This window comes from Vigna umbellata, chromosome 10 (assembly GCF_029865625.1).
Source record: "Vigna umbellata cultivar VRB3 chromosome 10, Vumbellata_1.0, whole genome shotgun sequence".
Taxonomy (NCBI): Eukaryota; Viridiplantae; Streptophyta; class Magnoliopsida; order Fabales; family Fabaceae; genus Vigna; species Vigna umbellata.
Window position 1 is genome coordinate 21889097 of NC_142174.1, and position 16858 is coordinate 21905954.

General features: G+C 36.7%; 1 protein-coding gene across 1 annotated transcript; it reads left to right on the forward strand.

Annotated features, from left to right (window-relative positions):
* The first annotated feature begins 13800 nt into the window (after positions 1-13800).
* Positions 13801-15790, forward strand: LOC124847887 (transcription factor MYB41-like). The gene is made up of 3 exons (XM_047325476.2): positions 13801-14157; positions 14257-15012; positions 15613-15790. Exons 1-3 carry the CDS (start codon positions 13892-13894, stop codon positions 15647-15649), a joined length of 1059 nt encoding a protein of 352 aa, XP_047181432.2. The 5' UTR covers positions 13801-13891; the 3' UTR covers positions 15650-15790.
* Positions 15791-16858: the final 1068 nt, after the last annotated feature.

A 16858-nucleotide genomic window follows, 5' to 3' on the forward strand; every position in this document is an offset into this window, starting at 1 on the left:
TTATGCTCTTTCGGTCATCCATATCTCCACTCCAATCGTTATCACTATATCCAACAAGCTTGTAATCATTATAAATGGAGTAGTATAGGCAATAGCTTGTCGTACCTTGGATATATCGAAGAATCCTCTTCGCAGACTTGAAGTGAGTAGTTGTTGGAGCTTCCAGGTACCGACTCAGGACTCCAACGACATAAAGAATGTTTGGTCTTGTACAAGTTAAATAGCGCAAACTTCCAATAAGACTTTTATAGAGGGTTGGATCCACTTTTTCTCCCTCTTCATCCTTACTTAACTTGATGTCGCATTCTATAGGAGTACCAACTGGATTAGCATCATCCATCTTCAACTTCTTGAGGAGGTCTTTGGCATAGCTTTTTTGAGTAATAAAAATTCCTTTGTTTCCTTGTTTTACTTCAATTCCAAGATAATATGACATAAGCCTGATGGACAAATTTATGAACACCAAATTATGATGTCACAAACTTGTTTTCAATCGGCAAGTATGACCGAATCGTTCAAGTAATAAACTTGGTTAGACCAAGTATCGTTCTTCCCAAAGGACTCACGGCCTAGTTTAGTTATGTGGTTTCTTGATTAACTAAGACTTACAAACGAAATATTTGGAGTTTAATATGCAAGACAGAAAATAAACATGTATGCATGAATTTTGATCAATGGCAAAAAAGCAAAAGATAAACACTTTCAATGAAATATAGATATGAATATGTTGTTGGGGGTCAATTTCATCTTATCCACTCTCATATATTTTTAGGAATTCAACAGTCAAATCATCATTGTTAATGCCACTCTCTAATGTACCTTTCCAGAAGGCTTCTCCCTAATCACGAGTTCATACAATTCCTAGCATTCCTAATGATCAGTTCATAAGTGCAGGAGCTTAACGACAACCAATATAAAATTGGGAGAAATTCCCCGGATCTAGACTTCCCCGTACGTGCCCGTATCGACAAAACCAATAATCATGCACCGAATGAGTTAAACAATGCAAGCATTAAGCAAAGAGGAAAAACCCTAACTAATGATGAAAGAAAGCATAAGTCTTAATTAAAAGATGTAAAAACAGATTCCATATATGAGAGCTTCAAAAGATTACATTGATTCCCCAACAAACATACAAAGTTTAGTTCACCATATTCATGGTGAACCTAGATGAATTACAATGAAAGAATGAAAGAATAAACCCTAAAAAGGTGAAGAGGAAGCCTCAGCATCCAAGATCCTCCTTCAAAGGGGTGGAAGAGAGAGTGTTTTTTTTTCGTTCCAGCCAAAGATGCCTAACCCTAGGAAACCCTAAAGCTTATATATCATTCGTAAATTACAAAAAGTCAAGTCCAAGCCCATTAAAGTGCCGCTCACCGGTAAAATACCGCTCAGCGGTGAGTGCGTGACTTGTTTGCTCCCCTCAGCGGCCATTTTGCCCCTCAGCGGACCTCCCGCAAGCTCCTGAGTGCCGCTCAGCGGTAAACTGCCGCTGAGCGGTGACTTCGGCTTCTCCTTTTGCACTTTTTATTGTCTTTTCTGATTTCATCTCTCTCCTTCTTCACTTCTTTCACCAAATTCACCTTAAAACCTGCACAAAAACACTGAAATCAAGCATAAACCTGTCCAGCTCTCTTATTTCCAAAAATATAAAGAAAAGCATGATTTCAAGCTAGTTTCTAAGTGTAAAGGTTGCTTTTAGTGTCAATTTTAATCATAAAAATAACAGTTTTTCAACTGTTATCACAACCCCAAACTTAAAACTTTGCTTGTCCTCAAGCAAATAAGATGTAACTCAATCTTCAACCGATTCATATGATGGTTCACTCATTCAAAAATCCTCTTTTTCAAGATAAGTAACAACTTCACTCAAACTTATGACCAAGAGTTTAATCAAGATGTGCACATGCTTTAGTGTTCACAAAGTCATTTAAATTCCAACAAATGCTATTTTCATGAATGATCAATCAATTAAGCATGGATGTTCATGTGTTCATGTAATATTTCCTCACTAAGTCAAGTGTTTCACTCACACTCAAGTGTATAAGAGATGATCACTCATTCACTCTACTATCACAATGTCACATGAATCAACTTTGCCTTTCATTTTACCACAATCAAAAACATTCACAAGCATGCATCATCACAAGGACTTTTCTATGGCTTATAATGTGGCTGGGCTAACAAGAAAATTGGTTTTTCTAGATCACAAAACCCTTGACTTAAGAGAATCATACAACACAATCATCTTATTCTTTCCCAACTTTCTTTTTGCCTTTGCATTGAGCTTTACTTCTTTTTCTTTTCTTTTCTTTTTCTATGCATATTCTTACTTTTTAGCTCTTAGCTCAATGCTTTTCATGTTTTCCCAACAACCCCAAACTTGAACATTTAACAATACCACACAAGATCTTCTAATTAACTCAAGGTAAAGATTTTCAATCAAGGGTTTTCAGTGTATATTCAAGGCTAAGGGTTCAAAGGATAGAACACAAAGTGTTCTCTTTTAGTGGGCTAATTTTACAAATTTGGCCAATAAAAAGGTTTCCAAAACGGCCTTGATCATATGATGCAAAACAAGCAATTGATTCAATCATAGAAAACCTGGGCAAAACCATTCATGCTTTCAAAGTAATAGCATTCAACAATAACAACTCTGGAGTTCAAAATCTCACATATAAGCTCATTCACATTTGACATACACATCCTGCTTAATTTCACAATCACAATCATGATATCATGCATTTGTTCACAAAGCTTGTGAATCACCTGTATAAGCATTTTAATGTGCACATCATCTCAACATCAATTAATCATAAGCATCCTTCAGTATTACTTATCACACAATCACAGTTAATAGCAAACCATCACAAGAAACCAGGTTTCAAATAGAGTGCATCAAACCCTAATCTACAAACAGATAATACTTACAAAGCACTGGGTTGCCTCCCAGTGAGCGCTTGTTTAACGTCACGAGCCTGACCCAAACTTTCAAGGATCAATCAACAACATCATTGTGGAAAATTGTTGCACCTCTCCCCCTAGATAAGGTTTGAGACGTTGACCATTCACCACCCAACTTCTTTGTGGATCAGCAGCAGCTGGATTAAATATTTCAATTGCTCCATGCGGATGCACTTCTTTTATCACATATGGTCCTGACCATTTTGACTTCAGCTTCCCAGGAAATATCTTCAATCTTGAATTGAACAATAATACCTGTTGTCCTGGATTGAAAACTCTATTCACCAACTTTTTGTCATGATAAAATTTCATTTTGTCTTTGTAAGCCTTGGATGAATCATATGCATGTAATCACATTTCTTCAAGCTCCAAAATCTGCCGTCTGCGTGTGCATTTAGTTTCATAAGGATCAAAATTCAAGAATTTCAAAGCCCATAATGCTTTATGTTCCAATTCTACAGGCAAATGGCATGCTTTCCCATAGACTAATTGAAATGGTGATAATCCCATAGACGTCTTCATTGCTGTCCTATAAGCCCAAAGAGCATCATCCAATTTGAGAGACCAATCCTTTCTTGATGAAGTCACTGTTTTTTCCAGGATCCTTTTTATCTCCCTGTTAGATACCTCAGCTTGTCCATTGGTTTGTGGATGATAAGGTGCAGCTACCTTATGTTTTACTCCATAGTGTTTGAGTACTTTCTCTACCTGATAATTGCAAAAATGAGATCCTCCATCACTGATCAACACTCTTGGAGTGCCAAAACGTGAGAATATCTGCCTCTTCAAGAATTTAATTACCGTGCTAGCATCATTTTTAGGACAAGCTAATGCTTCCACCCATTTACTCACATAATCCACTGCTACCAGAATATATTCATTGTTGAAAGATGGAGGGAAGGGTCCAACAAAGTCAATACCCCAACAATCAAAAACCTCAACCTCTAAAATACCTTGTAAAGGCATCTCATGACGTTTAGTGATTGTCCCTGCTCTTTGACATTTGTCACAATTTCTAGCATGATTATGAGCATCTTTAAACAAAGTTGGCCAATAAAATCCTGATTGAAGGACTTTTGCTGCTGTTCTTTCTCCATTAAAATGTCCTCCATAAGGTGAATCATGACAATGCCAGAGAATTCCTTCTGCTTCTTCATTTGTAACACATCTCCTCAGAAGATTATCTGCTCCAATTTTGAACAAATAAGGATCATCCCAAACAAACTGCTTGGCATCATGCAAAAATTTCTTTCTTTGTTGCCAAGTTAAGTCTTCCGGCATGACCCTTACAGCTTTGAAATTAGCCATATCAGCAAACCAGGGTCTCTGCTGAATATACATGAGTGATTCATCTGGAAAAGATTCCCAGATTTCAGACTCCTTGCTAGTGACTTCATTGTTGACTAACCGTGACAAATGATCAACAATTAAGTTTTCACTTCCTTTCTTATCACGGATGTCTACATCAAATTCTTGCAATAGTAAAACCCATCTAATCAGACGTGGCTTAGAATCTGGTTTTGTCAACAAATATTTGATAGCTGCATGATCTGTATAGACAGTTACCTTGGACCCAATAAGATAAGGTCTAAATTTCTCTAGAGCATACACAATAGCAAGAAATTCTTTCTCGGTTGTAGCATAATTCAATTGAGCATCATTCAGAACCTTGCTAGCATAATAAATTGGATGAAACTTTTGTTCTTTCCGCTGGCCAAGGACAACTCCTATTGCATAATCACTTGCATCACACATTAATTCAAAGTTTTGATTCCAATCTGGCGCTACAATTACTGGAGCTGACACTAACTTCTTCTTCAATGTGTCAAAAGCTTTCAAACAATCTTCATTCATCACAAAAGGTGCATCCTTCATCAAAAGATTACTCAGTGGTTTAGCAATTTTTGAGAAATCCTTGATGAATCTTCTATAAAACCCAGCATGACCAAGAAAACTTCTAATCCCCTTTACATTTGTTGGTGGAGGTAGTTTCTCAATGACTTCTACTTTAGCTTTGTCTACCTCAATTCCTTTAGCAGAGATTTTATGCCCCAATACAATTCCTTCAGTTACCATGAAATGACATTTTTCCCCATTCAAAACAAGATTTGTCTGAACACATCTTTTGAGGACAGTGTTCAAATTAGCCAAACATCTTTGGAAAGAATTTCCAAAAACTGAGAAATCATCCATGAATACTTCAATGCATTTTTCTAAAAGATCCGCAAAGATTGCCTGCATACACCTCTGAAACGTAGCTGGAGCATTACATAATCCAAAAGGCATCTTTCTATACGCAAAGATACCAAAAGGACAAGTAAAAGTCGTCTTCTCCTGGTCTTTTGGATCCACCACAATTTGATTATATCCAGAATATCCATCTAGAAAACAATAGAAAGCCTGCCCTGATAACCTTTCTAGCATCTGATCCATGAAAGGAAGAGGAAAATGATCTTTCCTAGTAGCTTTATTCAGCTTCCTGTAATCAATGCACATACGCCAACCAGTAACTGTCCGAGTAGGAATAAGTTCATTCTTATCATTATAAATTACTGTCATCCCACCTTTCTTTGGAACCACCTGTACTGGACTCACCCATTCACTGTCAGAGATTGGATAGATGATACCAGCTTCTAACAGTTTCAACACTTCTTTTCTGACAACCTCCTTCATAACAGGATTTAACCTTCTCTGTGGTTGAGCACTTGGTTTATAATCTTCTTCCATAAAAATTTTGTGCATGCAGTAAGTTGGGCTAATACCTTTGAGATCTGATATTGACCACCCAATTGCTTCTTTGTTGGCTTTCAGAATTTCTATCAATTGCTCTTCTTCTTGTAGAGATAAAGAGTTATTGATGATGACTGGCTTTGTTCCATCTTCTTCTAAAAACACATATTTCAGATGTGATGGCAATCTTTTTAATTCTGGTGTCTGTGTTTTGACTGTTTCTTCCTTATCAATTATTTCAAATATTGGATCTTCCTCTGGACTCTTTTTCAATGTTTCCAAGTCCATCAGACATTCATCAATCAATTTCTCTTCTTCTTCATCTAAATCTTCACATGCATCAATGAGAGTTTTTTCCAATGGAGAAATATTTCGCACCATCCTTTCTTGCACCATACAAACTTCGTCAAGTTCATCAAATTGAAAACATGCTTTGTCATCATTTGGATATGTCATGGCCTTGGATACGTCAAAAGTGACTTCTTCATCATCAACTCTCAATTTAAGCTTACCATTCTCTACATCAATCAAAACTCTAGCAGTCTTCATAAAAGGTCTCCCAAGAATAAGAGGAACATCACTAGTTCCTTCCATCTCCATCACAATAAAATCCACTGGGAATACAAATTTGTCAACCTTCACTAGAACATCTTCAACCACTCCATATGGATACTTAAGAGACCTGTCCGCCAATTGAAGAGCCATTCTGGTTGGTTTAATTTCCAGCCCCTGAATTGTTCTGCACATGGATAGCGGCATTAGATTAATGCTAGCTCCCAAATCAATCAATGCTCTTCCAACTTTCACATCTCCTATGGTGCATGGAATAGTGAAGCTTCCTGGATCTTTAAGTTTAGGAGGTAGTTTCTGTATGATTGCACTGCAGTTGCCCTGTATATTGATAGTTTCCTTCTGAATGTACTTGTGTTTCTTTGTGAGGAGTTCCTTCAAAAATTTCGCATATGCTGGCATCTGTTGCAATGCTTCAGAGAATGGTATAGTGATCTCCAACTTCTTAAACAATTCCATGAATCTTTCCAACTGCTTTTCTTTCTCCTTCCTTGAATAACTCTTTGGATAAGGAAGTGGCTTTTCATACTCTTTTTCTTTCTGTCTCTCCTCTCTCTCTTCTCTCTCTTTTTTTTTTCTCTCCTCTTCTTCTTTTTTCTTTTTCTCTCTCTCAACTCTTTCTTTCCACTCACATGTTTCTTTTTCACTCTCACTCTCATTTTCTTTCTCCTCTCTTTCTTTTTGTCTCTCCTCTAACACTCTACCACTTCTAGTCACAACAGTTTTACACTCCTTTCCAAGATTATCATGTTTCATCTCGTCAACTATTCTCTCAACATAAACCTCCATTTTTTTAAATGCAACATCCACATTATGACAATAAGACGCATTCGTCTTCAAGAATCTTTGGAAAGTCTCTTCAAGCTTTGTTGTTTTCTCAACTGGAGTAAATTGCATCTGCCATTTTTGTTGTTGCACTTGAACCATTGAGACCTGTTGTATTTCCTGTGGTATTTGAGAAAGTTTCATAGTTACTTCTTCAAGCTGTTGAGAGATAATTCTATTTTGAATAAGCAAAGCCTCATTTGATTGTAACAACTCCTTCTGACTAAGATCTCCTTTTTCAATGTTGAGTTCATTGTCATTAGTAGCCATATTTTCAATAATTTCAGTTGCTTCCTCTGGAGTTTTCCATTTAATGTTTCCTCCTGCTGAGGCATGAAGCATCATCTTAGTTTGTGAACCAAGACCTCCAAGGAAAGTTAGGACTACTTCTTCTTCTTTGAAGCCATGTGTGGGTGTTTTTCTTAGCAGACTTTTGTATCTATCCCATGCATGCCCCAGTGATTCTTCCATGCCCTGCTTAAATGAAGATATCTCTTGCTTGTCTTTTGTCACCTTTGATTGTGGAAAGTACTTGTTCAAAAACTTTGTTACCACTGCTTCCCACTCTGTGAAACTTCCTTCTGGAAAAGAGTTCAACCAAAGCTTAGCATTGCCTCCCAATGAGAAAGGAAACAAACTAAGTTTGATTGCTTCGTCTGGCACCCCATTGATTTTCACTGTGTTGCAAATTTCATTAAATGTAGTAAGGTGCTCATATGGGCTTTCATGAGATAACCCATTAAATTGATTGCTCTTCACCAGTTGGATCAGTGCTGGTTTGACCTCCATATTGGCTGCATTGACTCTAGGTCTAGCTATGCTGTTAAAGTGTTGAGGTCCAGCTATATTGGTGTAATCAGCAAGAGTTCTTCTGATATTATTATTCTCCATATTTTTTGTGCTATTGTCAGAACCTTGTGGTGATGGTTGCAACAGAGTTTCCGGAGGAGGGAAAAGTTCTCTGGATGTTCTGATTCTTCTCCTCCGTCTACTGTCTTCTAATCCTTCAAGCAGAGGTTCTGTTGTTTTCTTGCTCCTAGTTCGAATTGCCTCCTGCATACACAAGAACACAAAACCCTAGAAAAGATTTGGTTAGCACAAAAAGATATAAGAGAAGATATAAGATTCAGAAAATAAAAACAGAAAACAGAAAAATAAAAAAAACAGAAAAATAATATAAAATAAAATCAAATAAAATATAAAATAAAAAAAAAACAGAAAAATAAAATAAAAATTCGAAATTTAAAAATAAAATAAAAAAAATAAGTCAAAGATAATCAATAATCACACAAATTAACCAGTTAAACGAGAGTCCCCGGCAACGGCGCCAAAAACTTGATGGACAAATTTATGAACACCAAATTATGATGTCACAAACTTGTTTTCAATCGGCAAGTATGACCGAATCGTTCAAGTAATAAACTTGGTTAGACCAAGTATCGTTCTTCCCAAAGGACTCACGGCCTAGTTTAGTTATGTGGTTTCTTGATTAACTAAGACTTACAAACGAAATATTTGGAGTTTAATATGCAAGACAGAAAATAAACATGTATGCATGAATTTTGATCAATGGCAAAAAAGCAAAAGATAAACACTTTCAATGAAATATAGATATGAATATGTTGTTGGGGGTCAATTTCATCTTATCCACTCTCATATATTTTTAGGAATTCAACAGTCAAATCATCATTGTTAATGCCACTCTCTAATGTACCTTTCCAGAAGGCTTCTCCCTAATCACGAGTTCATACAATTCCTAGCATTCCTAATGATCAGTTCATAAGTGCAGGAGCTTAACGACAACCAATATAAAATTGGGAGAAATTCCCCGGATCTAGACTTCCCCGTACGTGCCCGTATCGACAAAACCAATAATCATGCACCGAATGAGTTAAACAATGCAAGCATTAAGCAAAGAGGAGAAACCCTAACTAATGATGAAAGAAAGCATAAGTCTTAATTAAAAGATGTAAAAACAGATTCCATATATGAGAGCTTCAAAAGATTACATTGATTCCCCAACAAACATACAAAGTTTAGTTCACCATATTCATGGTGAACCTAGATGAATTACAATGAAAGAATGAAAGAATAAACCCTAAAAAGGTGAAGAGGAAGCCTCAGCATCCAAGATCCTCCTTCAAAGGGGTGGAAGAGAGAGTGTTTTTTTTTCGTTCCAGCCAAAGATGCCTAACCCTAGGAAACCCTAAAGCTTATATATCATTCGTAAATTACAAAAAGTCAAGTCCAAGCCCATTAAAGTGCCGCTCAGCGGTAAAATACCGCTCAGCGGTGAGTGCGTGACTTGTTTGCTCCCCTCAGCGGCCATTTTGCCCCTCAGCGGACCTCCCGCAAGCTCCTGAGTGCCGCTCAGCGGTAAACTGCCGCTGAGCGGTGACTTCGGCTTCTCCTTTTGCACTTTTTATTGTCTTTTCTGATTTCATCTCTCTCCTTCTTCACTTCTTTCACCAAATTCACCTTAAAACCTGCACAAAAACACTGAAATCAAGCATAAACCTGTCCAGCTCTCTTATTTCCAAAAATATAAAGAAAAGCATGATTTCAAGCTAGTTTCTAAGTGTAAAGGTTGCTTTTAGTGTCAATTTTAATCATAAAAATAACAGTTTTTCAACTGTTATCAAAGCCCCATGTCGGTCATTTCAAATTCCATTGTCATATCTTTTTGAATTCCTTAAGCATGCTTGGATTGTTCCCGGTAAAAATCAAGTCATCGACATACAAGCATACAATCAAGATATCTTTACCTTGAGCTTTGATATAGAGTGCATGCTCATATCGACACTTGATGAAATTCGTTTCTTTGAAGTACTTGTCAATCCGAACATTCCAAGCTCGGGGCTTGTTTCAACCCATAAAGAGCCTTCTTTAATTTCAAGACTTTATCTTCTTTACCTTTGACTTCATATCCTTGTGGCTGCTCAATGTAGACTTCTTCTTCAAGAACTCCATTTAAGAAGGCGGATTTGACATCCATTTGATGTATCTTCCAATTATTTTGAGATGCTAATGATATAATAAGTCTTACAGTTTCTAGTCGAGCAACTGGAGCAAATACCTCATCATAGTCGATGCTAGCCCTTTGACTGTAGCCCTTCGCCACCAATCTTGCTTTGTATCTCTGAACTTCTCCTTTGGAGTCCTTCTTTGCTTTGTAAACCCACTTGACACCAATTGCTTTGTGCCTTTTTGGAAGCGAGACTAGCTCCCAAGTATCATTCTTCTTTATTGCCTTGATCTCTTCATCCATGGCATTTCTCCAACTCTTCTTTTCAATTACTTCTTGGAAGTTCATGGGCTCACAGTTTGCAAATAGACAGAATAAGGTAACATTGTCTAGATTTTCAATTACCTCATGAATTTCTTGGAGACTTCGAAAACGTGGCATTCTTTCACTTGAGCTTTCATCATCTTGAATGGTTGTATTTGGTGAAGTGGGTGGAGTAGCAAGCGCCTCTTCCGATTGTTGTTGTTGTTCAACTTCATCTTCTTCAACGCACGGGAAAAAGGTACGGTCCTCACAGTTTGTCGACCAATCCCATTCTCCTTCTTCATCAAACACTACATTCCGACTAATGACTGTTTTCCTTGTACTAGGATTGTAGAGTTTGTACCCTTTGGAGTTGGCGTCGTAACCAATGAAGATGTATTTTTCACTTTTGTCGTCAAGCTTACTTCGTTTCTCATCTGGTACATGCACATGAGCTATGCTTCCAAAGACTCTAAGATGAGATATACCCAGCTTTCTTCCGCTCCATGCTTCTTGTGGTGTTTTTCCACTAACGCTTCTTGTTGGAGAGCGGTTGGTTAAATAAACTGCACATGCAACGACTTCAGCCCAAAAATCCTTTGGAAGTCTCTTGCTTTTAAGCATGCTCCTTGCCATCTCCAGGATTTTTCTGTTCTTCCTTTCCACCACTCCATTTTGTTGAGGGGATCTTGGCATTGTCAACTGTCGTCTGATACCATTATCTTCACAATACTTCTGAAACTCTTTTGATGTGAACTCTCCTCCATGATCGGATCTCAAGTCTTTGATCATAAGGCCACTTTCCTTCTCAACATGGGCTTTAAACTTCTTGATGTTCTCAAACACTTCTGATTTTTCTTTTAAGAAATATACCCATGTTTTTCTTGAAAAATCATAAATGAAGAGAAGGAAATAATTACTCTTACCGAGTGATCTTGGCTTGATTGGTCTGCACACATCTGTGTGTATGAGTTCTAATGGCTTTTGAGCTCTTGAGTCCGACTCATTTGGGAAACTCAATCGAAATTGTTTTCCAAGTAGACATCCTTCACAAACTTGGTTGGGGTGAGTAATATAAGGCAGTCCTCTCACCATTGCTTTCTTGAAGAGCAACTCTAATCCTTTAAAATTAAGATGACCAAATCGAAGATGCTAAAGCCATGATTGGTCTTTGTAACACATCTTGAGACATTATGGGCCATCACTTTGAATGTTGAGCACGAACATTCTATTTCTTATCATTGACACCTTTGCAATGAACCTACTTGTATTATCTCTTATAGAAAGGTTATTATTCTTAAGTTGAATATCATATAACCTTTCTCTAAGAGTTGTCCTAAGCTCAAGATGTTGCTCTTCATGCTTGGCACATAATATACGTTGGAAATAAATTGATGTTCTCCATTCTTTAGTCGGATGAGGACATTACCTTTTCCTTTCACTTCCACCTTTGATTCATCTCCAAAAGCCACGTTTCCCTTTACTGATTCATCAAGCTCCACAAACATGCTTCTTTTCCCACACATATGGTTACTTGCTCCACTGTCAAGGTACCACTGATTATCCTCGCCTCTATCTTGGCCCTTGTAAGCCAATAGCAAGGTACCATCTTCTTGACACCTTTCTTCAGCATAATTGGCTTTCTCTTCGACTTTATGTTTGTTAGGGGCTCTACATTCAGAAGCATAATGTCCAAACTTATCACAATTGTAACACTTGATTCGTGTCTTGTCATACCTTGAATTCAGATTTCCTCTCCCACGACCTCTGTTAGAGCTTTCTCCTCTTTGGTTATTGTTGTTAGGCCTTTGTCCTTGTCCATGTCCATATGCACGCCCTTGTCCTTGTTCTAGACTAGAACTTCGCCTTGATTGGTTGTGTGTATTTTCGTCTTTTCTTGAATCAACGTGTGCCTTGAGGACTTGCTCCGTGATCTCTTCCTTCTTCTTTTTCTTTTCTCCATAAGCTTGCAACAAACCAAGAAGTTGCTCTATTGACATGGCCTCCAAGTCTTTTGTTTCTTCGGTAATGGTGACAATATGTTCGAACTTTGGATCTAATGATCTAAGAATTTTCTCCATAATTCTTACATCATCTAGCTTCTCACCATTTCTTTTTAGGTTATTAGTAACCGTTAAAACTCTTGAAAAGTAATCAGAGACTAGTTCACCTTTCTTCATATGCAAAGCTTCAAACTCTCCTCTCAAAGTTTGAAGACGTACCTTTTTGACTTGATCTGCTCCCTTGTAAGAGATCTTAAGCTTCTTCCATGCTTCCTTGGCTGACTTGACTCTAGAAATCTTCTCAAAAGTATCTTCATCTAGTCCTTGATAGACTAGACAACCTTCTTGTCTCTCTTCCTTGAGTCTCTCTAGCTATCCTTTTGAGCTTGAGAAAGACTCTCTACAGTTTCTGGCTCAATGTGACCCTTCTCGACCACCTCCCAAACATCATGTGCACCAAGGAGAGCTACCATCCTTAAGCTCCAATTGTCTTAGTTGCTCTTAGTGAGCATTGGGACTTGAAAGGGAACTCCATTATTATGGCTCTTGATACCACTTTGTTGGGAGGAAACTTGAAAGGCTAGAAGGAAGTGTTTAAGATTGAGAGAGGTTGGAAGATTTTGAGAGAAGAGGAAAGGCTTGTATTGAATGCTTCTAAAATTTTTTGGCTTGTTTTCAAATGATACAACCATCCCCTATTTATACTAATGGCACCTCCTTAACCAATGGTTAGGATCTTGCCACCACAACATTGATCTAAGGGTTATAATTTATTCTCTAGAACTTTCTAAAACATTCCTATAATTCTAAACTTATCTAGAAACATCTTATGGATAAGCATCTTTAGATATTTTTGTAAAACATTCTAGAATCCTTCTAGACAGGATTTTCTAGAATGCTATTTGGGCCTTTGCTAATATTGGAGTTTTATCTTTTAGGTTCAACATACAAAATCAATTTATATTCCAAGAGTATGTTCATGGGAGTGTTGCTGCTTCAAAAACACATAACAAGAAAAAAGCTTTTTAGTTTGTTATTCTCATCTCGATTGTATCGAAAATCTTCAAACGTTGGACCAACAGGTCAAACCACAATAACTTAATAAAAAAGAATCCATTCGAACTATATGTGTAGGCACTTTAGGAAATTCAATGAACTTTACCTTGTGCTTAAACGACACTTGCCATACCTAATCCTGGTTTTCGTTATACATATCTGCAAATAATTAAAGTTCTCCGTGGCTGAAATATACCAAAGTGTAATCTCTAGGTAACTTCTTTCGCACAGTCATTTTTTCCGTGGTACATGTTTCCCATTTGTTTTCTAATTAAACGTAATTGAAAAAATAATAAAATGATGACATCATTTCTTGAATTCGTGTACCCTCTTCACCTATAAAACCAAATATCACCAGCAATTAAACTATGCAGTACGGTTTTAAGCCCTAACTTAGTTTTCGCTGAAAGCAGACCACCTTATAACTGTTTACCATTCTTTGTCTTGGAGCATATAACCGCTGTGCCTCTACATTATGGGTAGATCACCGTGTCGTGAGGAGATTAGTGGTGTAAAGAAAGGACCATGGACACCAGAAGAAGATGAGAAGCTGATTGATTATATCAGCAAACACAGCCATGGCAGTTGGAGAACGCTTCCAAAGCGTGCAGGGCTTAATAGATGTGGTAAGAGCTGCAGATTAAGGTGGACAAACTATCTGAGGCCTGATATCAAGAGAGGCCAATTCACTGAAGAAGATGAGAGAACTATCATCAACCTTCATTCAGTTCTGGGAAACAAGTATGTACATGTCTGCTTCCTTCGTAAATTTACCTTAATTTTTGAGGATTTATATGAGAAAGGATGAAACAAATTTCTTAGCTTTTTTTTTTCTTCTAGGTGGTCGAAGATTGCAGCTCATCTGCCAGGGCGAACTGATAATGAGATCAAGAATTATTGGAACACTCACATAAGGAAGAAGCTTCTAAAGATGGGTATTGATCCAGAAACTCACAAGCCAAGGACAGACTTGAATCACCTCATGAGTCTTTCTCAGTTGCTTGGTATGTCAAACTTGAGCAGTGTTATGAGTAGTACTTGGGGCAATAACCATCTTGGTTTACAACCAGACATCACTCAGCTAGCCAAGATACAACTGCTGCAAAATCTTTTGCAACTTATGAACAGCAATTCATTTGTTAACATGGGTAACCCTTACCTCTTTGGCAATCCCAACCTCAACCCTTTATTTCTGAACGGCACAAACCCCCTCCAAACTAAGGAGCCTGTGGTGTTAAGTGGTAGTGAAAGATTTGCTAACCCTAGTGTGTACTCTCAAGCACAAAGCGAGTGCTCTCAGCAACAGGATGTTTCAAAATCATTGGCAGATGTGGAGGGTGGATCCATTCCACAAGATCTTGATTACAGCAAAATTAGCCCCACCAACACCAATCATTCACGTGAAAATCAAGAAGAAAACCCTCTCCCTGCATTAGTTGCTGCCTCTCCGAGGATGGGAACCTTAAACCCAATGGGCAGTGGTTGTGGTAACTTAGGACAATCGAGCGAAGAGTCACCTTCGAACACATTCTTTGATGATTGGGAGAAGTTGTTTGATGATGAAAGAAGCGGTTCCTATTGGAAAGAGATTCTAGAGTAAGACCCTATTCTCTATTGCTTTCCTTTTCTTGGTAGCTCTAGGTTTTACCTGCTTCCATGCACCTTGTGAGAAAATGTTATAAATGTCTCTCTATATATTTTAATTCATTTTCATGTGACACGAAGTCAAATATTTCAATTTACTAAAAAATTTAATTAAACTCAAACAAACATCATCTGAGGATTGGTGGGGTGGGGACTAAATATAATAGTCCCTAACATAGTACAATTTCTCTGAATGTTATCATAAAGTGTGTAACTTGATCAAAACTAAGATGTTATTCTTAAAATTTTTGTGTTCAATAAGTTATTCTTATATAATACTGATCTTAAATTTCCTTTCTATTTATTTTTATCACATCGCCAATAGTAAAATATTATCTTTATTTTCCTATCTCCCTTGCTGCAGAAAAAGTTATATAAATTATACAAATGAAGTTCTTTTCATTACGTAAGAAAAAAAAAACTATGAATACAGATTGTAACATTATATTATTTTGGTACATTTTAAGCAATTAGTTATAAAAGTGATAAGGTTTTCCATATATTTATTTACCTTGGCTCAGTTAAGATGATATTTTCCTTTTCATTCTGCAGATTTACATCCACTTCTGCGTCACCGATTATGTGGTAGAAGAATCATTGGTTCTCTCTCAGGTCGATCCAATCAATTCATGGATATATATTCCGTATCGTAGAGATACGAAGTTTTATTCATTCATGGTTTCTTTTTCTTTCTAGATTCATTTCTCTTTTAATAGAGTACATGGCTATACAAAACATACATACATACATATATATATATATATATATATATATATATATATATATATATATATATATATATATATATATATATATATATGATACAAGTACACATATACATACATATATATATATTTAGTTTTATGTATTATGTTCTTAGAAAAAACCCTGTACTTTACTAGATTGGTTCTATTTTCTAAAATAGAACACCTTTTGTAATTTCAATTCAAAATTCTATGGAATTCTTTTAATGTCTCTTATCAAATCTGGTGACTTTATATGTGACTTAGGGTTTTTTCTGCTTTGCTCCTATAGAAATATGGCAAACTCAAAATCCTCTTGGCCTTTGGTGGTCCAGTTAATCTATGAAGTTATGCATCTGACTTTAAGTGTGTGATATAAGTCAACCTTGTCACCAGTATTTCTCGCCGACTAAAGAAATATTGCTCTCTTAAGTATCACATCAAATGATGAAGATGTAGAAGATTGGAAGCTAATCCAAATGACAAATTGTCGTTGGAATTATTAGATTTGTCCAGATTCCAAACCAATGTTTGGTCAGATTAATTGGTTAAGTCCAAAAGAAGACAAAAAGAACTATAAAGAAAAAAAGAAAGCTGCAAATGTAACCACCCCTTTGTTTTCAAATTCACTAAAGAAAATTATAATTATCACCTCCTTTAATTTGAGATAATGTTTAGGTAAGGGATTAATGAAGGAGACGACACAAGTTATCCTTCAAAAAGCTTTGTTTCTAGAACAATAGTGACTTTATTCACCACTTATTTGATTCTGACAACAAAATTCATATCTTTATAGTCATATTCGTTTGAAAGCAAAAGATAATGCAACCAACTATCAACTATTAGATGATGCGATTTTAAAAACAGACAATAAGATATAGACTAAGTTATTGGAGCTTTAAAAACACACACACACACATCATATGTACCCTTGTACATATACATTCTCTTTCACAAATAGTTCATATCTAATTTCATGGTTGCTCCACGATTACATGCAAAAGGATTAGACTACCCAAATGCTTCAATTTAAATTTATAATACTTCTTTATTGG